The 24,036-nt window shown below is 43.8% G+C and overlaps 1 protein-coding gene across 1 annotated transcript in view; it reads right to left on the reverse strand.

Moving 5' to 3' along the window:
* LOC307076202 (protein diaphanous homolog 3-like) overlaps positions 1–24,036 on the reverse strand; it is a 217,329-nt gene that overhangs the window by 91,490 nt on the left and 101,803 nt on the right. Inside the window, exons 17-21 of the mRNA XM_079737096.1 lie at positions 15,349–15,444; positions 14,197–14,291; positions 13,212–13,313; positions 9,416–9,655; positions 5,812–5,941 (exon numbers count right to left, since the gene is read on the reverse strand). Coding sequence (XP_079593222.1) covers positions 5,812–5,941; positions 9,416–9,655; positions 13,212–13,313; positions 14,197–14,291; positions 15,349–15,444 — 663 coding nt within the window. The remainder of the gene's footprint in view (positions 1–5,811; positions 5,942–9,415; positions 9,656–13,211; positions 13,314–14,196; positions 14,292–15,348; positions 15,445–24,036) is intronic.

Consider the following 24,036-nt stretch of genomic DNA (forward strand, 5'->3'; position numbering starts at 1 on the left):
CGTTTGAACATTGAATAAGTTATTAATATCATTATTAAATCCCTTCTAAAACGAGTAATGCCCTGATGGCTGCCGAAATTAATAGCCTGAGTATCCTCAAACTAGATGGCAGCTGTCAAAGTGCAACTGGAATATTCAAATACATTTTGAATATCCAAAACTAACTAACGATAATTTATCATCATCCCATACATAGCCATTCTGAAAATGATTGCCATTACTTCAACTGAAGCATTGACGGGAGGCATTCTTGGACGTCTAGTGCCCATACAGATCTATTTTATCACTAGGATTCTCAGATGAAATGTAGCCTACTAACCCTAGTCCCCAAATATCCATTGATGTTTAAAAACATTAATATTTTAGTTTTTGTCATAATTTTCACAAAAACAAAACAATGAATATTCTAATACTGAATTGAGATTCTAATACCTACCTAATGAACAAATATCTGCAACCAACCCTCGTCAGTGTTTACATGTAAATGAAAGCCTCAACAGTGTTTCTCCGAAGATCAAAAAAGCAACATTTGTGTATGCATAGGCTGCTTATCACTCATGGATGTACAATAAGAATTCATCGCTTCGATGTTAAGCAATGCTAAACTGGCTAGACGTAATAGAAACAATAACGCAAAACAAAACATGGGGACGCAGCAGGATATCTTCAGCACTGAAACGCTTCCTTCCAGTGCTTCCCAACACCATGCCGGCGCATTTCTGCTGGAAGGAAATGCTATGTTGACAAAGACCCTTAGGCATTTCAAGAATGCCTAAAGGTAGGCTGTGGATATTGGGGATCAAACCCTGTACATTTCAGTGGGGAGTCAAACACTGCGATATCCTACCATCTATTTCTGGCAAACCATTTCCAAGGGAAAGTGGACAAGTAAATGGACAGGAACAGAGACTGGTACCTGAAATGAGGGAATACCCTATGCAACTGTTTTATGCAGGAGGCATTATCTAAATTAGGGAAAGAGAAAGAACATGTATACAAAGTGAACGCGGGCAGCAGCAATACTTCATTTAAACTGATGAAAGATCATTTAGCATAAAGAACTACTTCTAGTTCATATTATTAGCAGCAGCTGAAAGGGCAACGGCACAAAATCAATCACAAGACTTGATTGGATAATCAATTATCCACACACACCCTTGTCTCACACACACACACACACACACACACACACAATATTCACACACATAATACAATATCCACATACTCAGCTAACCCAACCAGACAAAGACATAATGGATATTATTGACATATCTTTAAAGTACACACTAAAACAAAGCCTCGAGTCGTACTTCAGATCCATAATTTCCATTTAAACCTTCTCTCTCCCTCTCCCTAGCTCTCCGTTAGGGGCTCTCTATCTATCTCTGTGTCTCTCTCCCTTTATCTAGCTAGGTATCTCTCCATCTCCATATCCAGTCTATCCACTCTTTATCAAGAAGTCTCACACTACCTCTCTCTTTTCATCAAGAAGCCCATCTCCTGCTTTATCAAGTACTCTCTCTCTTTCACTATATGAAGTAGTCAATCTCTCTTTCCCCTCCTCTCCTTATGGACCACAATAAGTTTATCTCTACATCTACCAGTCTCTCTATATCTTTCTCTCACTGCACCTATCCATCCATGTCTCTCTCCCCCCAGAAGCAAGGCCTTCTGGGACAGCAGGATACCAATATCCTGTGACTCTCGGAAGGCCCGTTGGGAGGACAGCAGATGGGCAGTGTGCTGATCGGAGTGATTATGGCCCCGTGATGATGGATGGATGGCTGGAAAGAGGGAGAAAGTGGGCGAGCCAGGGAGTTGAAATAGCCACTCTTCCCCTCCAACCCTCCAATCAGATGCCTTCGAAAGAGCTGGGGGCCGGGAGCCACCCTGTGGAGAGGCCTCTAAGGTACCCAGTCAAAGGATCTGACTTGGTACAGTGGAAGTGGGAAATGGAAAACAAACTAACTGTGATTGTCCTCAGTATCACGGATATTCACTGGGCGAGAGTGGAACAGTTTGTTCAGGGAGAGGGAGAGGAGAGATGCTTGCCATGTTGGAGGAACGAAACAAAGGCTGTGTCGAAAGTCGTTCACTTGTTCCCCCATTCCCTCAGGCTTTATAGCGACAATACTTAGTTTAAAGAAAACTATTTAGGGACAAAGTAAGGTAGGGAAATTGGACACCAAATTACTTGCAAAATAATAAACCTGCGTTAGATGTATTGTCACAAGATTTATTGGATGAATCTGATGAAAATCAAAACTCCTAAGCATCATTGGATATAGTGCGGCAATAAGTAAATTAAGGGTATAAAGTTGTCAGCTGTACAGGGAATAAGTAAACCATAGTGTGGGCACACTGTGAGCCCACTCCTGCCTTTAGCTCTGTGTTGGAGTGAGTGATCTTTATGAGTGCTGGGGCCCAGTAAGCCCAGCGGTCTAGAAGGACTACAGATATAGCAGGCTTCACTGGAATAATGATAGGATTATTTGTAGAGGTCACTTCCCCCATTGACATCTCCTTATTACTGCCGCCATCCCGCTGTGCCGTCAACATGACAGAGTGGAAAGCGTCCGCACACACACTGACTCACATGTGGCATCCATGCTGGATCATCTGGGCGATGGGTATATAAGGGGACATAACAGGGGAAAAAAACAAAGCGATTCCCGACTTCAGCCAATGTTAAGCTGTCTAATAGAAAGGTAGCCATCTGAAAAAGATGCGTCCCATCATTAGCCTGCATTCCGAACTGCATGTTGTCGTGCTTACAACATTGGGTGTGGCTGGACAGTTAAAGAATATAATTCCTAAGCATTCTGTGTAGAGCCATAGTCATTTGGTATAACCCCTGCTGCATTTCTTTGAAAGGATCAATGAAATATACCGAAGGGGTGAATACATTTATATGCAGGTGTCATTTCTGCTTAAATATAATTTGCTACACAACACTGGAAACTGGTGAGGTGAGAAAACTGTTCCGAAAGTTACCTTAATTTATGGATGGTTTCAGAAAAAACTGGAATTCGACAGGTACAGAGAAGCAGAACGCTATCTTTTGGAACAGATCAATTCTTAATGTATCTCAAATGATAGTGGGGAAGAGAGGTGAAATCTGGTACTGCATCACAGAAAATTTCAACATAACTGAAAATAAACTGTACTGAGTATGAAGGGAAGAGCCATCGGCTTCAGTCCACACTGCAACCAAAAACACTTGCAAGTCATGCTTTCAGAAAGAATTTGGAGACCAATGGGCACCAATGTAATTCTGTGGTACCAGATACAAACATGCAAGACCAATGTATGTGCCCCTCTTTTAATTCCTATGTGGTACTTCAGCTCACTTCAGTTTCCACTTCTTGAATAATAACATTAGTACATCATAATCTAATGAATAGATAGAAAAAAAAGAAGAACAAAGAATCAACTAATCAACCAGCAGATACATACTTGTAATGAGTGAATCGATATATAACTATTTTTACACATTTTGAAATCAAGAGCCTCAACAAGACAAACCCATTCTTATCCAGGAAAAACTATTACTGTATGAAGATGACTTTGTACAGGTGTGTTCTTTGTACAGGTTTTGAAAGAAGTGTACTTTGCACCATTGGTGTGAGGTAGACTGTGCCAGGAGCAGGGACGTCCAGCGGTGACACTGACTTTTGAGGAGTAACGTGCAGAACAGATTCTGGTTGTGAAAAAGAAAACATCTGTATGTCTGGCTTGTCTCCACAGCAACATGCATTCAGCAGCTTGAAAGAAAACAAGTATGTGTAATTGCCCTACCAAACCCACTGAGCACAAGGGTGAGCGAGGTGGTGAGGTAGAAAGAGAGAGAATGGGGTCTGGGGCTACAGCGAGAGAGAGCTTAAGATTGACAGCAAGATGAAGTTATTGGGAGAGAAACACATGGAGAATGAAAGAGGAATGAAGGGAAAGAGGTGGACAGACAAAGGCAGGGAGAACGAAGGGAAGACTTTTTGTAAGGTACAAAAAGGAATTCCTTCCATGCCTTGAAAAATAATGGTTGGAACGACACAGCAGAAAGGACAAAGGAAAAAGCCCAAACAGAGCAGGAACTCTATGCTGCCTTCCCTGCCCAGTGCAGGTGTTGGTATAGAGAACTAAACCATGATCCCTTCCCCTGCACAATCAGAGTTGGTGTTGGTATGGAGGATTACTCTCCCAAATGAGACTTTAGATGAATAACCTAAACTCTTAGGTCTAAACTCAAATCTGGCTGAACGGGTTGCTTCCCTTTCTTTCGCTTCATATATTTGAACCAATCATGATGTTCAAGGCGGGGATCTGAAAGCGTGTAATTGGTGAACCTAAACTCGGCCAGCACTCGCAAAATACAAAGAAAAAACCTTTGAACACTTCATCCATTCACGCAAATTCGTTTTTTTTGGCAGAACATCTAATACGCAAGAGGGAACAAGACGTCACTGCCCCTTACAGTTTTAGGTTTCCGGCCCAGGCTCTGTGCCGTCTCCCCCCAGAAGTTTTACGATAACAACGTAGGACTGCTGGATACCCAATTATGGAGGACTAAACTATGTCTAATACCTCTGGTCAGATCAGGTGTTGGTATGGAGCACAAAATGATGTCCCCTTCCCCTGCCCAACGAGTGCTGGTGTTGGTAAGAAGAACTAAACATTGTCCCTTCCACATGTCCCTGGTCTCTGTAATGAGCAACAGAAGTGTGGTGTGAGAGACAGAGCCAAACGCCAGAGGCTAGGACGAGCAAGCAGCACATCATTAGGGCTTTCGCCGGCACCCGAGCCCTGCCGTGCGTGGGTCAGGTTCCGCAGGTCCCTGTTTAGCATCCTGACAGACCAGAGGCACAGCCTTTATGATGTGCCTCAGATGTGCTCAAATGGCTGTCAGCAATGATGAAACAAAAACTAAACAAAACAAGAAAACACAAATCCCCAAATTCATGAAAGGAAATGTGAAATAAAAAGGAGAAAAGCGAGGCGTGCAAACACATCAATGCCGGAGAAAATAAGAAATTTGTGTCATCCTACGACGACGACAAGACTGAAAAGGAAAAAAATGCAGCCTGACGACTCAGGAAGAAAAAATAGGCTTTGCACATGCAAATGTGTTCTCTCGCTTGGGGAACACAAAGACCGTGAGTCAGAGGGGGGGACGAAACGGAGAGGAGAGAAACGAAGGGGTGAGCTGAAACCAACCAATGGCGGATGGAAGAGGAAGCAGAGGGGAGCCTGTTATCCTCACATCATCAGAGCTACAACATCACTACCGCAGAGCTCCACTGAACCCTCTTTTCTACCTTCCCGAGGGGGGAGAGGCCACAGATACCTGACCTGTGACGAGGACATCCAAGGGCCGCATAATGCGACTGCACTACCAGCGCTTGGACCGAGTAGCAGCAACAAAAATAACACATCCACAGGCGTGTACACACACACACACACACACACACACACACACCTGAACACTCATGGTGTCATATGCATCTGTCTTACGTCCTTCTCATTCGACTTAATACTTAACTTCAGCCTACCATCTCCATTCATTTCCAACCACAAATGGGTCAGGTTATTATGCTTCCCTGGGGCTTTTATGCAAACCCAGTTTTATCGTGAAATGAAACATGTGGTACATCCTTTATTTTGCCTACCCTTATCCTGTACTGTCCTGTAGTTTCTGTTGCGACGTTCAAAATACATTTTTTCAAAATGTCTTTGTATCTTTTGTCTTTTCTTTTAACACTTCTTAAAACAGTTGGTTTGAAACGGTTGTTATACTGATACGTGATGTGTTATTACCTCTGCTGGCTCGGTCCACATGTTCCAGCTCTTCCACAAACTTCCCCACGTCACCAAACTCCTCCTCACACACCCGCGCCAGGAAGTGGAGTAGAGTGGTTGTCTGGTCAGCTGACTTGGTGTCCTTCAGCTGTATCACACACACACACACACAAAGTTTTTTGTCATGTGCGGCATACGGATGACACATGAATGGCCATGAAGTGATTGAGTTTCAGGCTTCCTCCACATTGAGGAAGTAAATGGAAAAAATCAAATAAACACAAATGCACAAACCATACAAGGGAGTAGCCTGACAATTATCTTGGATGTTTTCTGTAGTATATTCTGTTGGTAGCTGACCCTAAAGTAGCATCACCAAGTCTAGCTCCCTTAGACTGAATGTTGACCAACTCTTCCTACCTTAGACATAGTGCTTAATAAGGTAGCAACAAACTGTCGCTAGCTTAGACCAAGTGTTGAGGTTTATTCTTGCTACCGTAAGACTTAGTTTTGACTAACTCTAGCTATCTTAGACATATTGTGACTAAGTCAGTACATAAACTTACTATAATTATTGCCACCTTAGACTTAGTGTTGACTAATTATAGCCACCTTAGACTTAGTGTTGACTAATTTCAGACACCTTAGACTTAATGTTGACTAATTATAGCCACCTTAGACTTAGTATGGACTCTAGTATTGACTAGACAAACTCTAGCTACCTCAGACTGTTGGCTGGATTACACAAAGCATATTTATAAGCATCTTCACAGAGCAAATCTAGTATATGCCCTCTGTCTTATGTCTATGTTTTTTACAGTAATTGTTGAATCTAAATGATCTACATTATAAACATTAAGAAAAACACATGCAGACACGCAGATACACACACGATCCTCCCACCAAAACATCCAAACAAAAACATCATTGCCCGTGCCTTGCGCTCCCGCTACGTTTGCCAAACAAACAGATACATATCTTATGGTGTTTTCATTCAAATTATTCTCGTGTCTCTCAGAGCATAACGCCATCTCTCGGAGGCCTCTCGGCCCCCTGTGGAGCGGAGCCTAGCGCCTTGCCTAGTTGCTCTCTCCAGGTGATCCATTGGTACTCCCTGGACAACTCCCTCCCGCTGCGTTTAATCATGTTTGTATTACTTCCTCTAATCAAACACATTCTTACTCCTCTCCTCTATTTTGTTCCCTATTTATTTATTGAATAGGCTTGCTTTTCAAAAGCATCAAGTGCTCACGCACAAAAGGAAGTTTTTCTGAATTTAGATAAATGGTAATCATAATTGACAATGAGATTTCTTTTGTGCTGGTTTGCGTCGGCGCAATTTCTCGCCATGTTGTAACGCATGGAATTAAGCTGTCAATCTTCAGGCAAAACAGGAAGCCGACATCACGCTTGGCGTCGGATGATGCCATTCAGGCAGCGTCAAGGCTTTTGTATGAGAGCATTTTGGAGAGGGTTAGGGAGGCTTTTAAAAGCAAACATAAAAAAGAAAGCAAAGCCTTGAAAAGGATCTAAATTTCATGAAAATGAGCACGACTTCATGAAAACGAACGTGCAAACATTAATCAAAAGGATCTTTAGGTGGCGGGGATGGTAATGAGATTATATTGGATGACAGTAGACCATAATGACTAACAACCATTATGGTTGTGTTGGCGATGACAAACCCTATGGATGTGGGAGCTCTGGGGCGATTGCGCAAAGCGGTCCCACAGCACAATGCGTTGACAATGATGGATGGCTGGGCAGGTTGTTACTGTGGAAACTGCAGTTAAGAGTGTCTACAGTCATAATGTAACCCAAGCCAAGCCCTGTTCCTCTGGATTAGGATCTCTCTCCCTCTCTCTCCCCCCCCCCCTCGCCCAGAAATGCAATTTTTTAATAAAGTCGCATTCAGATAATCTGCACTGTTGCAATTAGATATTAGTGAGGTAACAAGACAAAGAAGGGTGTAGTTTGAATAATCAGACGATGGGTGAGAGCAGTCGACTTAATGCCTTAGCTTAGTTTCAAACGTTGTTACAGGCTTTTCAGTCTCATATTGTTCCCAGACGTTCTCCTCTGACAAGAGAGAACGCCTCGAGGCGGATGCCTCGATGTGTGGATTTAGGGAGAGAGCGAGTTACCAGTTACACTGGTAACTGTTAACTGACACACATGCCTCACAGGAACTTTGAGATTGGCTGAACAAATGTGATCTGATAATAGCATCTAGCGCTAAACTAGGTAGATCAGGCCTATCAGCGTTATAATTTGGCAGAATGTTGAGCCCACTTGGACCGAATGACCCCAATCAGAATAACTTGTTTGAGGGGAGGACAAGATGATTTGTTTCTGATGAAAGGCAAGCAATTCAATTAGAATCATTCATAACAGTTCAATAGTGCTTTTCCAGACACCCAAAGCACTTCACAAAGTGAGTGTATACATGTGTGTATGTGTGTAGGGGGGATATGACACCTTATCTACCATTTTAGATAATTTGTCGTTGGTCAATAGCGTTATTGCATACCTCTATAATGTGCATCATTATGGTGCGTAAGGGCAGTGTTTTCCAGAGCTTTACGATCTTGTGTGCCCCTACAGCCCAAAACCACCAATGTTTTGCTTTGAACTAATAGTATACTATAATCTTTAACAGGATTAATATTGTAGTTGCCTGGGCTTTCCAAATATGTACAACATTGTCAACAAGTCAACATTTGAATTTGAAATTTGTATTTAGGTATGACAAAGCAGATTCAAAACTTTACAAGTACCCCCTGGAGCCTGCTCAGGTTCCCCCTGAGGGGGGTAATATGTGCACCCCCAAAACTGGGGATCAGTGTTGGATTGTTGCCATACAGGGCACACAGCCAGGCCTACATGCCATGAGAGTTCCTTATTTTCTGTTTGCCTGCTATCTGGCGTGGGCATCTGAAGAAGGAGACCAAAGCACTCGGTGGGGTCCTGCTCTGATGGGCTGTAGCGCTGTGGTCTATCTTGGAGGATGATGGAACTCAATCACACGCAGCTTTCCCTTTCAAAACATGAATAGTCCCCACTCAATGGCCTCTTTGATCCACCCAGTGATAGGGGCCCCTGCCTAGCCACGGTGGCATGAGAACAAGGCGGAAGCCAGCAGAGAAAACATGGAATATATGATCTCAAACAGTGCGCCCCCAGAGCAACGCCTGCAGGCGCCAGAGCAACGCCCCCAGGCACCAGAGCAACGCCCCCAGGCGCCAGAGCAACGCCCCCAGGCGCCAGAGCAACGCCCCCAGGCGCCAGAGCAACGCCCCCAAGCCGTAGCCCTGGCGATCACGCACTGACGTTGCCTTTTGTATTCTGCTTTAACGCATTGCACTGACTCATGGCTCTATGCCGCTTCAGTGATTGATGCCGTTAAAAGTTGATTGAAATACCAGACATTTTATGAAAAAAAAACACATCACCGTTATCGCGGTAAATATTATTATTGATTGATCGTCCACCACTACTAGGGATCATGTCCCACCATACGGTACCCATAACAACTGTACACAGAGATGCTGTATCCATGAGTCAACAGTGCGGTGTAGATACTGAACTGGCAGGGTCACGGCAGAGCTGGGCTGGCCCTCACCTTGCAGAGGGAGCTGAGGTCGAAGCCGTACGACTGGGCGTTGCGGGAGCCGGAGTTCATGTAGTTCCCCAGCAGCAGCACCAGCTCCAGCAGACGGCTGAACGAGCGGCTCTTCCGCACCTCATCGCACGCTGCGCTCACCGCCAGGATGTCGGGCCGCAGGTTTGATACCTGCTCCTCGAACTGCATCCGGAAGAGCAGGTGGCTGAGGCGAGGGCGCAGCCTCTTGACACTGCTCATCTGGAAGACGGGAGGGAGAGGACTGTTATGGCTTATTGAAACCCTTCCCTGGAAAAGCATACGCTCTTTCATCCTGTCTTCACGTATTTTAGTTGACATTAAAAAAAATGAATAGAAAATATATTATGTGGTGGGCTTCTGCAATGTATTTTTTCTCATTCCAATATAGTCCTTTGAATTCAGACATTTTTTTACTTTAGATGTAGATATCTAGTGACAAAAGGAAGAGAAAGGGATACATGTGAGACACATATACAGAAAGCAAGAAAGACAAACAATTTGAATCTTAAGAGAAGGTCAGCATGAAAGATGAGAAGGCTAAAGAGATAAGAGAAGAGTGTATTAAGAGAATAAATACCTCAAAAAATTTAGAAATTGTCTGACTAATGCAAACTTTCCAGCCCTTTCCACGGGTCTACCCCCTTGATGGAGTGTGGAAGGTATCGAGGCGTGCTAAGCCAGTGAGGCTGGGCCCTGGTCACGCGTGGTGCCACTGATTTGATTTGGACAGCAGGTCTGCTAGGGTAATTACAGAGGTGCTCTCCATATAGGTCAGCAAACAGAAGCGGAGGAGGCGGAGGAATATACAATGGGCTGCATTGGATTACCACTCTCACACAATTACAGCAAATTGGAAAATATTGCATTGGACCCATGGCCTGCCTACAACAGTGTGTACGTGTGCCTGCGCACAAGTGCGGGGGCGTGTGGGTTTGTGGACAACAGCTGGCTGTGTGGCAGAGAGTTGGCCTGGATCAAAGTTTAATCCGGGATACTGTAATGTCATCAAGCAGCTAGTCAGAGAGTTACTGAGAGCGTGTTCCGCCACAAAATAAATGGAGAGAGAGAGAACTGGGGCAATGGCTGGAAAAGCACTGTGGGAAAGAAGGTAAGAAAAGGTGCAATAATGAGTGTGTGGCAGTGTGAGGAGAGGAGCAAAACCTCAGGGAATTCCAGATCACCTCAGTCTTCATTATAGCCAGAGCCACTAATAGAGCAAAAAGAGATGAAGGTATTTTGCCAATTCGTCCGTGTGTGTGTGTGTGTGTGTGTGTGTGTGTGTGTGTGTGTGTGTGTGTGTGTTACTATGTGGCTGGGTTTATGTGTGTGTGTGTATTTTCCCCGCTGGGCCAGGGAGTTTGACAGAGAGGGAGATAGAGGAAGGGAGGGAGGGAGGGAGATAGAGGAAGGGAGGGAGGGAGGGAGGGAGGCAGACAGACAGACAGACAGACAGACAGACAGACAGACAGACAGACAGACAGACAGACAGACAGACAGACAGACAGACAGACAGACAGACAGACAGACAGACAGAAATGAAAGGAGAGAAGAGAGGAAAAGAGAGATGGAAAGAGATAGCAAAATAGGCCAAATACCAAATAGAGTGACAAAGAGCCAGAACGAGTCAAGGAAAGTGAGACTTTGAAGACGGAGCACAGAACATTCAACTGGTTCAAGTAAATATTTTGGAAGCGCAAAAACCCAAACATAGTCACCCTGAGTTGTCAAGCTCCATTAGCATCTGACTTGAAAGAGCGGCCATCAAACGGCCGCCAACCAGGCGTGTGTTTGACATGTACTGCTACCACAGGCCATACCAAACAGAATTATTCATACACCCGCTTCTCTTTAGCATGGCAGCAAAGTTTGGAACTCATCAGCCCTCCCCCACTGCCTGTCATTCAGCAAGCAGTGTCTGGGATCAAGAGGACTGCTGGGGTGGAAGCTAATGGGGTCTCTAGGTGGGGTGTTCTGAATGTTATCACAACCTCATCCACCACCACCACCACATCCACCATCATCACCATAATTGCCTTGTCCCAGTTGTCATGTTAGGTACAGTACCTCTAGATGGACAGCAGAAGCTATGTTAATATGTCAGCAGGCCATAAAGAACCCATGATTAGGGTTAATCTCCTGTGTGGAGTAGGAACAGCTCTAGGACTATAGATCATATGTTTAGGGTTATTCTCCTGTGTTTATCGGGAACAGCTGTATGACTGTAGATAATGTGTTTAGGGTTATTCTCATGTGTTTATTAGGAACAGCTTTAGTAATGACGATTATATGATTATGGTTATTCTCCGGGGTTGAGAAGGAGCAGCACTAGCCTGAAGATTATATGTTTTGGGTTATTCTCCTACATTGTGTAGGAATAGCTCTAGGACTGAAGAACACATGATTAGGGTTATTCTCCTGCATTGAGTAGGAACGGCTCTAGGGCTGAAGAACACATGATGAAGGTTCATCTCCTGTGAGGAGTAGGAACACCTCTAGTGTAGAGCCTTCTGATTAAGTTTCTATAAACCTATTCCCCTTTTGACCCCGTGGCCTTTTCTTTTCTTGTTCTTTTGCACAAAGAATGCTTGAGTACAGCTCTCACTGCCAGCGCTCTGGAGTGGACAGGCTAGCTGGTCCTCTATGCTGCTCTCTACCACCGTTGTGGTGGGGACACTGGAGGTGGTGGATATGATAGCACTGGGGGTGGTGGGGCTGGTAGGGGTGTTCTACTGCCAACGCCAGCTAGGGGCCAGACCAGTCTGAACACGGCAGCTTAGAGAGCAGAGAAGAAGAAAGGTCGGTGGTGGTGGTTTCCGAGCAGCAGAATGTCAAATTCCCTTTGAGGGAGAGGTGTTCAGGATATGGAACAAGAGCTGCGATACATCCGAGCAGCACGAAGACACTGGGCCAGGGGGGGTTCTGGCTTAGTGTTTGTTTCTCTTTGATGAGACTCTTGTTTGTGTGTCTGGCCTCCTGCTCTCTGCTCTGACAGTATGTGTCCATCTGCTAGGAAAAGCAGGGATCAAACCTCCAGTCATTCGGATCGGCTGACAATATGTTCCTTCATAATATAATTAGAAATGGCTTTTTCAAAAGTTGCCAACAATTTGGCGCAGATTTAACTGTCCAGGGATAACTAGGCACCAGTTTCTGAAGAGCAAAATCCGAAATGCTGCAGTGCTTTGGTGGCAGTGGTTAAGGTGTACTCCCTGACAAGTAGTACCAGGTTTGATCCCCAGGGATTGAGAGACAAAAAGAAAAATATGGAAAGAGATGGCAGACATGGAGGGGAGAGAGGGAGAGTAGGAGAAAGAGAAAGGGTGAGGGAGAGCGGGATTGGAGGATGATAGTGAAATATATGGAGAGAGATGGAGAGAAAGCAAGAGAGAAAGGGATTTGGAGGAAAAGACGAAGAGAGAAAGATAGAGACACATAGAGTGGTTGAGACAGGCAAGGGAGAGCTACCGAAACAACCACTTGGCCAACTCTTTGCTGATTTGATTAAACACAAGTGATTTAAATACAAATTAAACCAATTTACATTGTTTGTTAAACAGAAATGCAACGGGATACACTGTGAAATTGCAGGTGTGTGTGTGTGTGTGTGTGTGTGTGTGTGTGTGTGTGTGTGTGTGTGTGGAACTGTGAGGGTTGATGTGATAAACAAAGCACAGCATTTAGCTAAACATACTGAAGCATATCTGTGTGCCTGTATGTGTGATTGTGTGTGTGTGCGTGCGTGTGTGAGTGTGCGTGCGTGTGTGCGTGTGCTCACCACCAAAACAAACTGCTCAGGTTCTGATAGGCTGCTATACTCCTGCTGGTACTTAGCCAGCGCTGCCAGCTGCTCTTGTTCTGGAAGGTGCTTCACCAGGTTCTATAGGAATATTAATGGATCATTATTAATGATATTAATATTATAGTATAAGGACTGTTTCACCATAGGAATATTAATATATTATTATTAATAATGTTAATCTCATATAGTATTAGGACTGCTTCACCATAGGAATATGAATATATATTGTTATTAATAATATTTATATATATAAACTAATATTGATATTATTAGTAATAATAAATACAAATCAGGTTGAGGAAGTATTAATAATGAAAAAGAGGAATTTTTTTCAAGACATTATAGTACTTTTCATTATATGTTATGATTATTATATTTATAATATAATATATTATAATATACTATATCATAAATACAAATAAATATTATGAAAATCAACAGTAGTATAATTAATACAGAAAAAAAATATCAAGAATGAATAGCCATATTGGTATAATATAACTAATATATATTATCATTATCATATGCTTTTCAGTGACTACCTCATACCATTTTACCTTGCTACTTATACTGCTACCACTATTGCCAACAGCAATATTAGAATGTTGTTAATTAGCAGACACATGCAGTGTCACGCAGAGATATCTGTAAATCCGTTTCTACAAACACACAGATAATTCTGCACATCTTCTGCACAGTGATGAGGCACTGGTCCTATTATATTATTTACTGCCTCTGGCTGGGTAGTCTGCACAAAGGTAACCTGTCAGCGCAGAACCACAATAGACTAATTTGGAATCAAACAACCCGTGTTAAATGTGGGTAATGCCAATGTAAAGAACGCACAGCGTATCCCTATAAGGATAGGCAGGGGTTAGGGGCAACTTGCTCGAGGATGCCTACAGATAGACTGAGGGCAACGGGGTCGTGACATCAGGAACAAGGGGAGGTACGGTTGTACCTGGATCATGGACTCAGTCAGCTGTTCTTCATCCACTTCCACAATCATCCTGCGGATCTCCTCGTAAGGCATACGAAACGAGCCCAGAAAGATCGCTGTACAGGGAGAGAAAGATCAGTTGGAATTCAAAGCTCACGTTTATTTGCAGCCATCATGAGATGAGATATACATAAAGAGAAATTTGAAAAAATTGTAAACACATACAGGCACACACACACACACACACACACACACTCACACACACACAGAAAAAAAGAGATGAAGCCAGACAAAGAAGAAAGAAAGAGAGAGAAAGAAAGAAAGAAAGAGAGAAAGAAAGAGAGAGAGAGAGAAAGGAAGAGTAGAAGAACCCTTTCACACTGGGAGAGAACAATTACAAGAACACATTTTGGCAGATCACTAATAAAAGTGCACCCGGATTTGTGTGTATAAGAATAAGTAAAATACAATACTGAAAATAAATTAATATCAGGTTATGTTACATGCAAGTGGTGATACATTACATTTTCCCACATACACATCCATTGGGAATAATGTAAAAACTCAGTCAAAGTCAAATATAAATGCAAATGCTGTGGGCAGAACAATTTGTCAATGCAATGTGATCGGACTATTAGCAGGGCCGTTACAGCAGTTGGCCTGAGAGCTCCGGCCCATGGATCGGCCGGAGATAGGAGGGGGATTGGCTGTTAGTTGGCTGGGTGAGAGGGCTTTGGGGTGTGGGAGCTGTGGCAGCTTTAGAGCCATCAACAGTAATCCATTTACTGATGGGGACGCTTCCACTCATTACATGGTAGTTACTGTATCTCTAAAGTCATGACATCAGGCTGGCTGGAACAATGACATCACACACAGACATTCCCTCTATCACGCTCTGTCGCTCATGTTTGGTGTGTACGTGTGTAAGAGAGAATTAGTACTCAGAGACCGAAAGACAATGAAGCAGAGAGGTATGTGTACAGATGATGTCATATGGGCGATGAAATATATAAAACAGGGCAGATATAGTGAAAAGAGAGGAAGGGTTGAAAGTAGGATGAGGATATAAATGAGGACAACATAGGGGAAAGAGAGGGTAGAGGGTGGTAAATAGACAGAAACCTCCCTAGTCTAAAGGGAGGAGAGAGAGCGCGGAGAAGAGCAACCACTTACAGAGGTTTTGAGCGATCTTGGGCTCAAGAACTTTGAGCTCCTTGATTCTCTTCTTCAGTGGTTTACGGTCCTCCAGGTCCTCCTCTTCTCTCCTGGCTGTGGGCAGGGAGAAGAGCAAGGTTATACTCACACAATTCGATCCACATCTCACCAATCTAAATATATACTGCACATTTACAGGCAGAGCAGGGGGATGTTGGTTTCAAAACCACAGGGTCCTGCCTTTTACTATGGCTCCCTTTATTTTTCTTGTATACCTTTTGATTTTTTAAAGTGATTTCTGAGCTGGTGGGGGTTAGCGCAGCTCGCTCAGGGACGCCTGCAGCTAGTCAGCGTGCATTGGAGTTCAAACTCAGAACCTTTCGTCTGGGAGTCAATCACCATGCCTTTCTTTTAACATTATGAATTATATTATTACTTCAACTGTGTGTGTGTGTGTGTTTGTAACTACTATTATTATCATAACGTGGCCGCTACAGTGATAAACTAGACTGATGGGAGATATTCTTGTATGGTTGGATATTGATAGGGAGACTCCAGCAGTGCTAGATGTGTGAGTGTGAACACAGACAGGTCATTAAGACATCATTAACACATGATTTATCATTATCACACGATCACCCTCACAAGCGCTGAAGGATATCCGGGCTGCAATGAACATGTGTGAAAATGTATGTGTTAGGTTGGTTAATGGTTGCCGAATTAGAGCGAGCGCGAGAGCATGAGAGAGAGCGTTCGTGCTGGCGTGTGTGTTTGTGCGTGCGCGCAAATGTGTGTTTGTGTGCCTGTGTGTCACCTGTGTGTGTGGGTGTTTATATGTGGTGTGTATGTTTTGAGTGCAAGTTTATGCAGTGTGTGCTTTTCTTTGTGTGTTTGTATTAGGTTTGCAATTACCACCCCGTCCATCGGAGCGCATTTAGTTTAAGAAGGGTATTAATAATGAACACTACTCAAACGTTCAAACAAGTCCAAAAGACACCAAAAAACTCTACCTACTAATAACAATGTGTTGATTATTTAGTAACCGGTAGCGGTGTTTCTACGTGTATGGCGATCTCTCCCCCACAATAGCGCCTGTTTAATTTATCAGCGGGTAAATAGCACTAGTCCTGCCTAGAAATGTATTCAAAACTTTGCACAATGTTCAAACCCCCTATTTGCTTTGTGATAATTGATAATCTCATATTTTCGAAACCGTCTTCAGAAACTTTTAGGCTGCATTGAAGCTCTGCCATAACCAATTCGAACTCCACTGAGGACTGGATCCGAAAGCCACTGATGTGACATTGTTGTTTTGCTTTTTTGTGTTAGAATATTCCGATATTCGTTTGGAAACCTAACGAATATCCGAAGGTTGAAATGATGTATTAGGGCCAGCCCTAGTTTGTATGTGTTTGCTTTTCTGTGCACGTGTGTGGGAGGTTGCGTACCTGTGTGAATGTGTGTTTGTGTGTTTGCACTTGCTTGTGTCACTGCAGGATGTCACGATATAAGATGAGCAAGGAGAAAAAGGGATAGTTGTGAAATCACATCACTGAAACAGACAGTAATATATAATGGTGGCAAACAATTAGCTGAAACAGAAAGATATATATAACTGAGGTACAGGATTGACTCAAACAGAAAGTAATCTATAAGCGACGTACAGGATTGACTGAAACAGACAGTATTACACAGGGATGCACAGGGTTGGCTGAAACATACGCTAATAAACAGGGATGCTCTGGATTAGCTCTAATAGACAGTGATATATAACAGAAGCTCAGGATTGGCTGATACAGATATTAATATACAGTCTCAGAATTGGTTGGTTGGGACAGGCCACCAGAAAATTTGTGTAGTTGGTACAAAAGGACAGATTCTTTATGAGGAGGGAGTGCGGGGGGCAAATGACAGCAAAAGAAAGAGAGGGAGAGTGTGGGATCAATGAGATTGAGAAGTAAAACAAAGCCATTTAGGGGAAAGCACACCCACACGCATACACACACACACACACACACACACACACACACACACACACACACACACACACACACCACTCTGCTGTGTGCAGGATTCTCTAGAGCCTGGTCAGAGAGCCGGTTCACGGTCGGTTTTAATAATTTAAAACAGCAGATTAAGAGAACAAAATGTGGTTCCCAGGAGCACCGGGGTAATCGCCTAGTGCTCTAATTATGTTGTGTGGTGAGGCAAGGGGGGGGGGGAGAGAGGAGAGAGCTGGAGAAGACCAAAAGGGAGAGCGGAGATGAGAGAAGATATAAGTGGAGGAGAGAGAACAGGGGGGGAGGAGGAGAGGAGAGAGGTGAGAAGATAGGATAGAGAGGAGAGGAATAAAGAAGAGGGGAGGGTGATAGAAGCAAGAGGAATGGGAGGAAAGGAAGAGGGAAGAAGAGAGGATGAAATAGGCACAGGGAGAGGAGTTTGGAAGACGGGAAGATAGAGCAGTTGAGAGAAAAGGAGAGGAGCAGAGAAGAGTAGCGGATGAAAGTGGGAAGAGGAGGAGTCCAGAGAAAATCGCAGAAGAGAGGAAAGAGAAAGATTTGAGCAAAATGAGAGCAGTAGGGATAGAAAAAGGGAGTGAAGGAAGAGTCGAAGACATGAGAGGAAAACACGAGGAGAAGATAGATGAGAGGAAATGGAGGAGAGGGAAAAAGAGCAAAGAAGGGGGAGGAGAGTTGGTGTGGGGTGAAGGCAGTGGACTTGGTCTAACTCCAAACATCCACACTCTAATTAAAAAGAGAAAAGGTGTTTTTCTGGGACACTGGCATAGAGGACTGCAGGCACACACACAGATTTAAAACTCTCACGCAAAATTAAAATACGCAAACAACACACACACTGTTGCTCTCTCTCTCTCACACACGCGCGTGCACAAAGGGAATTTTTAACACACACACAGACACATAAACTTACTGCGCGGCTGGGCTGGTACAGCCTCATCAGAGTCTTGAGACGAAGCGAGAGGAAGGACACAACATGAGCATGAAGATGAATGCAGAAAGAATTAAAGAACCACATGAGGGGGAAAAACTCAGAAAAGGAAAGTGTTGTATGTGGGAAGACAGTAGCATGTAGATGGCTGTACAGCATGCAACCAAGCATGTGAATCTATGCTTTCATAGATGTTGTAAATCCAGGGTTACGTAGAGTCTCATATAAACTGCTCTATTGACACACACAAACCCTTCGATTACACACAGCAGTGGACCTGCAAGGACAGTATAAAACATACCAGTGGGGAAACTTTATCTTGGACCAGGACACAACCTTCATGAATAACTCTCACCTAAGATTACACAAACACTCACACTTTAGGTGATATCAGCATGCTAAATCAGCTAATTAGATACCCCCTACATCTTATTAAAACATCCAAACACACACACACACACACACACACACACACACACACACACACACACACACACACACACACACACACACACACACACACGCCCTCTCTGTTCCCCAAAACATTTCCTGTCTTCTCATTATACATCAGCCAATTAAAACGCCCTGCAGGAGGTCAGAGGTCGCTAGTTAATCAATCAGAGAGAGAGGGCCTGGTGTTCCTTATCTTCTGCCTCATCATCCAGCTAGTTTGGGAGATAAGAGAGAGAATTCTCCTACTCCTTCTCCCAAACACTCCCCTAGTACTAAACCCGACTCTCCTCTTTTACCACAAACAGGGTCCAGAATTAACTTTTCTGTGTTATCTTTTGACAAAGGTGGAAAAATCTACCAGCCAAGCAATTGTTTAAGTATGTAACCCTGAATTTTTGTACCTGCCAAATGGTCCAATCTATCCACCATTGGCAGGTTGCATGTGTTTATTTTGGACCCTGAGCACAGAGTTCCTCTCAGAGAACCCCCCACCTTATCACATCTGGTATCAAGAGATAGAAAACGCCAGATGGTTCTGGAACTAACACCAACACACAACAGCTCACAGAGCCCAAAGGCTGCCTCCACACATCAAACCAAATTATGTGGAAACAAAAACAAGTAATTGGAAAGGAGTGCTCTTTGGGCCTCAAAAAAAGAATACACAGTGGCTGACTACTTGACCACCGTGACAGACCAAGTGCAGAGGAAGTCCATGACGAGGTAGATTCAGTGAGCACAACCTTGCGAGAAAGGACGCAATAGACAGACCTGGCTCCCTAGAGAAGTACCCCCTGCACACTTTTTTAACTTCCTGTGAACTGCACCAGGATATCAGATACGCCCTTTTCACACAGATCAGAGACACACAAAGACAACGGCAGTAAAATGTGTGGCACCCTGCGACCGGAAGGGAGACCAAGTGCAGTGCAATGGAATTTCCTTTGGCAAGGTAAATGTAGATTTTCCATGCCAATATAGCCCTTTGATTCTTGGTGTGAGCCAGAGTGTGGGAGGACTCATGTTAGATCTCAGGCCGGGGAGAACGTAAGCTAGCTATAGCAAAGGCTAAAAGGGTGCTAACACTAGGCTAACAGCTGCTAATGCTAAGCCAACAGTCACAGATGAAAGGAAAATAGTTCACCGTCTAGCAAGCGCTTTCAAGTAAAACCCTCCTAATGGAGTCCTGCCATGCCTGTCTAGATGACAGGGGGAGCTCAGAGAGACAGAGAGGGGAGAGGGAGGGAGAGAAAGAGCGAGAAACTGAAAGTGAGATAGAAAGTGAGTGATAGAGCAATAGAGTCACAGAGAGTTGAGAGGAGTAAACGCCAGGAGGGTGGAAGAGATGCAGGGGGAAGCCTGCTTCTTTTGGACCTCTGAGTTATCACGACACCCCAAACACTGGTTACATCACTGAGGCAAAACAACATACTGACAGCCACAAAGACAATTCCAACAACTATAGAAGAGCTAGTGTAATCCATCCATACATCCATAATAATCATATATTCTTATAAATGATGACACAAACACACACGCATACAGTCCCTGGAGGCTCATCGAAGGCTTGTGTTGGCTCCAGTAGGTGATCATGCAGGTAAACTTTAATCATGCATTTTCTCCAGAAGGGAAGTGATCTACACTCAAATTATGATGTGGACACACACTTATACATGCTGAGCAACAGATTTAGACGCTCACAAAAAAACACACACACACTGAACAACACATACAAAGACTGATGAAAGAATACGTAAAGCAGAGCATGCAAGTACACATTCACAAACGCATCGATGCCTAAAGCGAAAAACATATCTAGGAGACAACTGGTAGTGATAGTGTGTGTGTGGGGTGAAAGTCTGCTGTCTGTAAACAGATGTGTGTGCAGACATAGTACTGATCCTACCATGGTCACAGCTGAGCAGTGACCAGTCAGCCAGTCAGTCAGCCTATTTTGAGCTCTATCCATAAGTACAGAAAAGCTAAAAGGGAAGAGAAAGATGGAAGCAATTTTGAGACAGGAGTAGAGGTATAGATACACGAGTTGAGAAAAAACGAAGTAGTGCGATAAGTGAGGAGCAGAGGTAGAGAGAGCGTTTTGGGTTGAGGTAGAGCTAGGTAGAGAGAGGTGAGTTGAGGAAGAGAGAGGTGAGTTGAGGAAGAGAGAGGTGAGTTGAGGTAGATAGATGTGGGTTGCGGTAGAGAGAGGTGAATTGAGTAAGATAGTCGAGTTGACGTAGGGAGTTGAAGCATCGAAAGGTGGGTTGAGGTAGAGAGAGGTGGGTTGAGTAAGACAGGTGAGTTGAGGTAGAGAGAGGTAAGTTGAGTAAGAGAGGTGAGTTGAGGTAGAGAGGTGAGTTGGTAGAGGTGAGTTGAGGTAGAGAGGTGAGTTGAGGTAGAGAGGTGAGTTGGTAGAGGTGAGTTGAGGTAGAGAGGTGAGTTGAGGTAGAGAGGTGAGTTGAGGTAGAGAGGTGAGTTGAGGTAGAGAGAGGTAAGTTGAGGTAGAGAGGTGAGTTGGTAGAGGTGAGTTGAGGTAGAGAGGTGAGTTGAGCTAGAGAGGTGAGATAAGGTAGAGGTGGGTTGAGTTAAAGAGAGATGAGTTGAGGTAGAGAGATGAGCTGAGTTAGAGAGAGGTGAGTTGAGGTAGAGTGAGATAAAGATAAAGTTAAGTTGAGGCAGAGTGAGGTAGAACGTAATGAAGCACAAGTTAATCACAGTGAGCGATACAGGGCCTCATCTGCTCTGTGAATCAGACTAGATGACCCACAGACATAATTAGTCTTACACTGCTCTCTGATAACAGCACATTAACACACTTCTCTTTCCTCTCCCCCATTAGTAAGTCCCCGTCTGCTCACCCCATCTCTCTCATCCCCCATTACTCCGTCCATCTCTCCGCCCATCCCTCTCTCCCTATCCCCCCCGGCTCATCCCCCTTCTCCTCTCCTTTCCTTCGTCCTCTTTTCCCTTTCTTTTCTCTGCCATCACTCCAACCCTCCCTCCTCACCCCATGACTCCACAAACCTTATGCTATCCCTAATGCCACAGTCATACCTTCTGTCCCATTAGTCTTGAAAACACAGCGCTATGCTGTAGTAACGCGCACACACACACACACACACACACACACAATAACACACTATACCCTGAATACGCAGTGCTACCCTGAACACAACGCAGCACCCTGTAACCGTGTTCAGGAAGCAGATCAGATAGTCGCTACGGCGACGCGACAGAGGAAGAGGAAGATGACATCGCTGGAGAGAAATCAATTACTGAGGCCCTAATGTGCCGTGAAATCAGCCACGCTGCTTAGAAGAGGCGCACGCATAACGCCATTCGCTGTGGAGGAGTGCCCTCTAAAGGCCTCTGGGAGAGAACCAGAGAGAGAGAGTTGGAAAGAGGGAGAAAGAGGGCAAGGGAGAGAGAAGAAGGGAGGGAGGCGAGAGAGAGAAAGAGGGAGAGAGAGAGGAAGGGAGGGGAGGGAAAGAGGGAGGAGAGAGAAGGAGGGAGAGGGAGGGAGAGCGGAGCGGGAGAAAAGGAGGGACAGAGAGAGCGAAAGAGATTGAGACCGAGACGGAGACAAATAGAGAGAGAGATGCGTGTGTATTTGACTCTTAGTGTCTTCGTGAGTGCACAGGTGTATACCAGTGTTTGGAATCAGTTTTTTATTTTTTGCCTCTGTGGGTTGTTAAGGTATAGAGAGGTTTAAGGTGTGTGTGTTTGCGAGAGTCTGCTAGTGAGAGTGTATGTGCGTGTTTTGAAGATGTTTATTCCACACTGCCCTCGATCCCCAACAGCCCCCTCGCATTTCCAAATGGCTCCTTATCCTTGATGATACAGATTCTAAATCTTCCATCTTCTCTCGATTTCTGTCTTCCATTCCTCCCGTCATTATCCCACACACGCTTAGAAAACACGCTTCGAAGGCCCGCCTCTTCCCCAACCTACACAAAAGACCACGTGTGGATGAGAAATTACATTTGTGAAATAAAAACGGCAAACCAAATGTGTTTGGAACGAGCTAGGCCATTACTGTGTCATATCATCGCAGGCAAACACAACACTGTACGTAAATACACCACTGATGGCTGAAAGACTGACACACAACAAATAAATATGGGAACAAAAGGAGCGGGAAGAAGAGGAATGAGATAAACGTGAGGAGAAGCCTGAGAAGCAGGACTCATTTAAATAAATGTACAGGGTTGTGGTTAGGGACCGATGAAGGATTATCCTGATTTGTGGACAGAACCGACCAACAACGGTTGGCCCAAGACCAACATAGCTGTGTATAAACAAGGAACTACCGAATGATTTGGCACTGCAACACTCGTTGCAGATACTTAAATCCTAATTTATTAAATCGATTATGGAATGGCATAAAGAATAGTCTATTAGCAAGGATGTTCGGGGTTTGTTGACTCCCAGTTGTTTGTGAGTAATATATATATATATATATATATATATATATATATATATATATATATATATATATATATATATATATATATATATATATATATATATATATATGAATCAATGATTAAAAGCAAAAGAACGGACTGAAGTAATCCAGGGAACCACACAGGTCAAGCATTCATAAATATGCTCCGATCACAACTCTTCTGATTAAAAACTTCTGATGATTTAAAGCTGTGGGTCAAGCTGCTACCCACATCCTTCATTTAAAACATTTAAAACTCACAAATGGCATTCAGTTTGACAACTCCATTGATGCTGTCAATTAACGGTATCATATACATTTCATTTATCATTGATTGGGATTTAAGGAGATTTGCACCCAAAATAACAGTTATAAACACCTATAAACAGTTTGTAAAGGGAGTGTAAACTGTTTCAAAACTTCCCTCTCTAGCTTGACTCAGTTTTAAGTCTAGGTTATAACTGATATACTGCTATATATATATATATACTGCTATAACTGATATCAATGAAACGGGCTAGATGTTTATGGTTAAGTGTCGCCTGTCTTTATTTAGATGTGGGGCGATTTAAACAGGAATTAGGTTAAATGCAGTACAAGCATTAACTGTCTCAGTGACTTCACATAATGACAGAGTGTCTTGTCCACAATTCTTCTTGTGCACAATAGTTTGAGTCATGTGGTCGTCTCCTGTGATTGCTAGTTGCCATCCGACAACAAAGTACTGCTCCTCCACGCCGTTCGTCTCTAGATTAAAATAAGACTCTCGGTCGCGCATCGCGCCCATCTAAAGTCCCAAACCTGCGTTAATGCATCATTAAAAAGTGTGTCGTTCAAACAATATACGCATATATATA

The sequence above is a fragment of the Pollachius pollachius genome, assembly GCF_949987615.1.
Source record: "Pollachius pollachius genome assembly, chromosome: 5".
Lineage (NCBI taxonomy): Eukaryota > Metazoa > Chordata > Actinopteri > Gadiformes > Gadidae > Pollachius > Pollachius pollachius.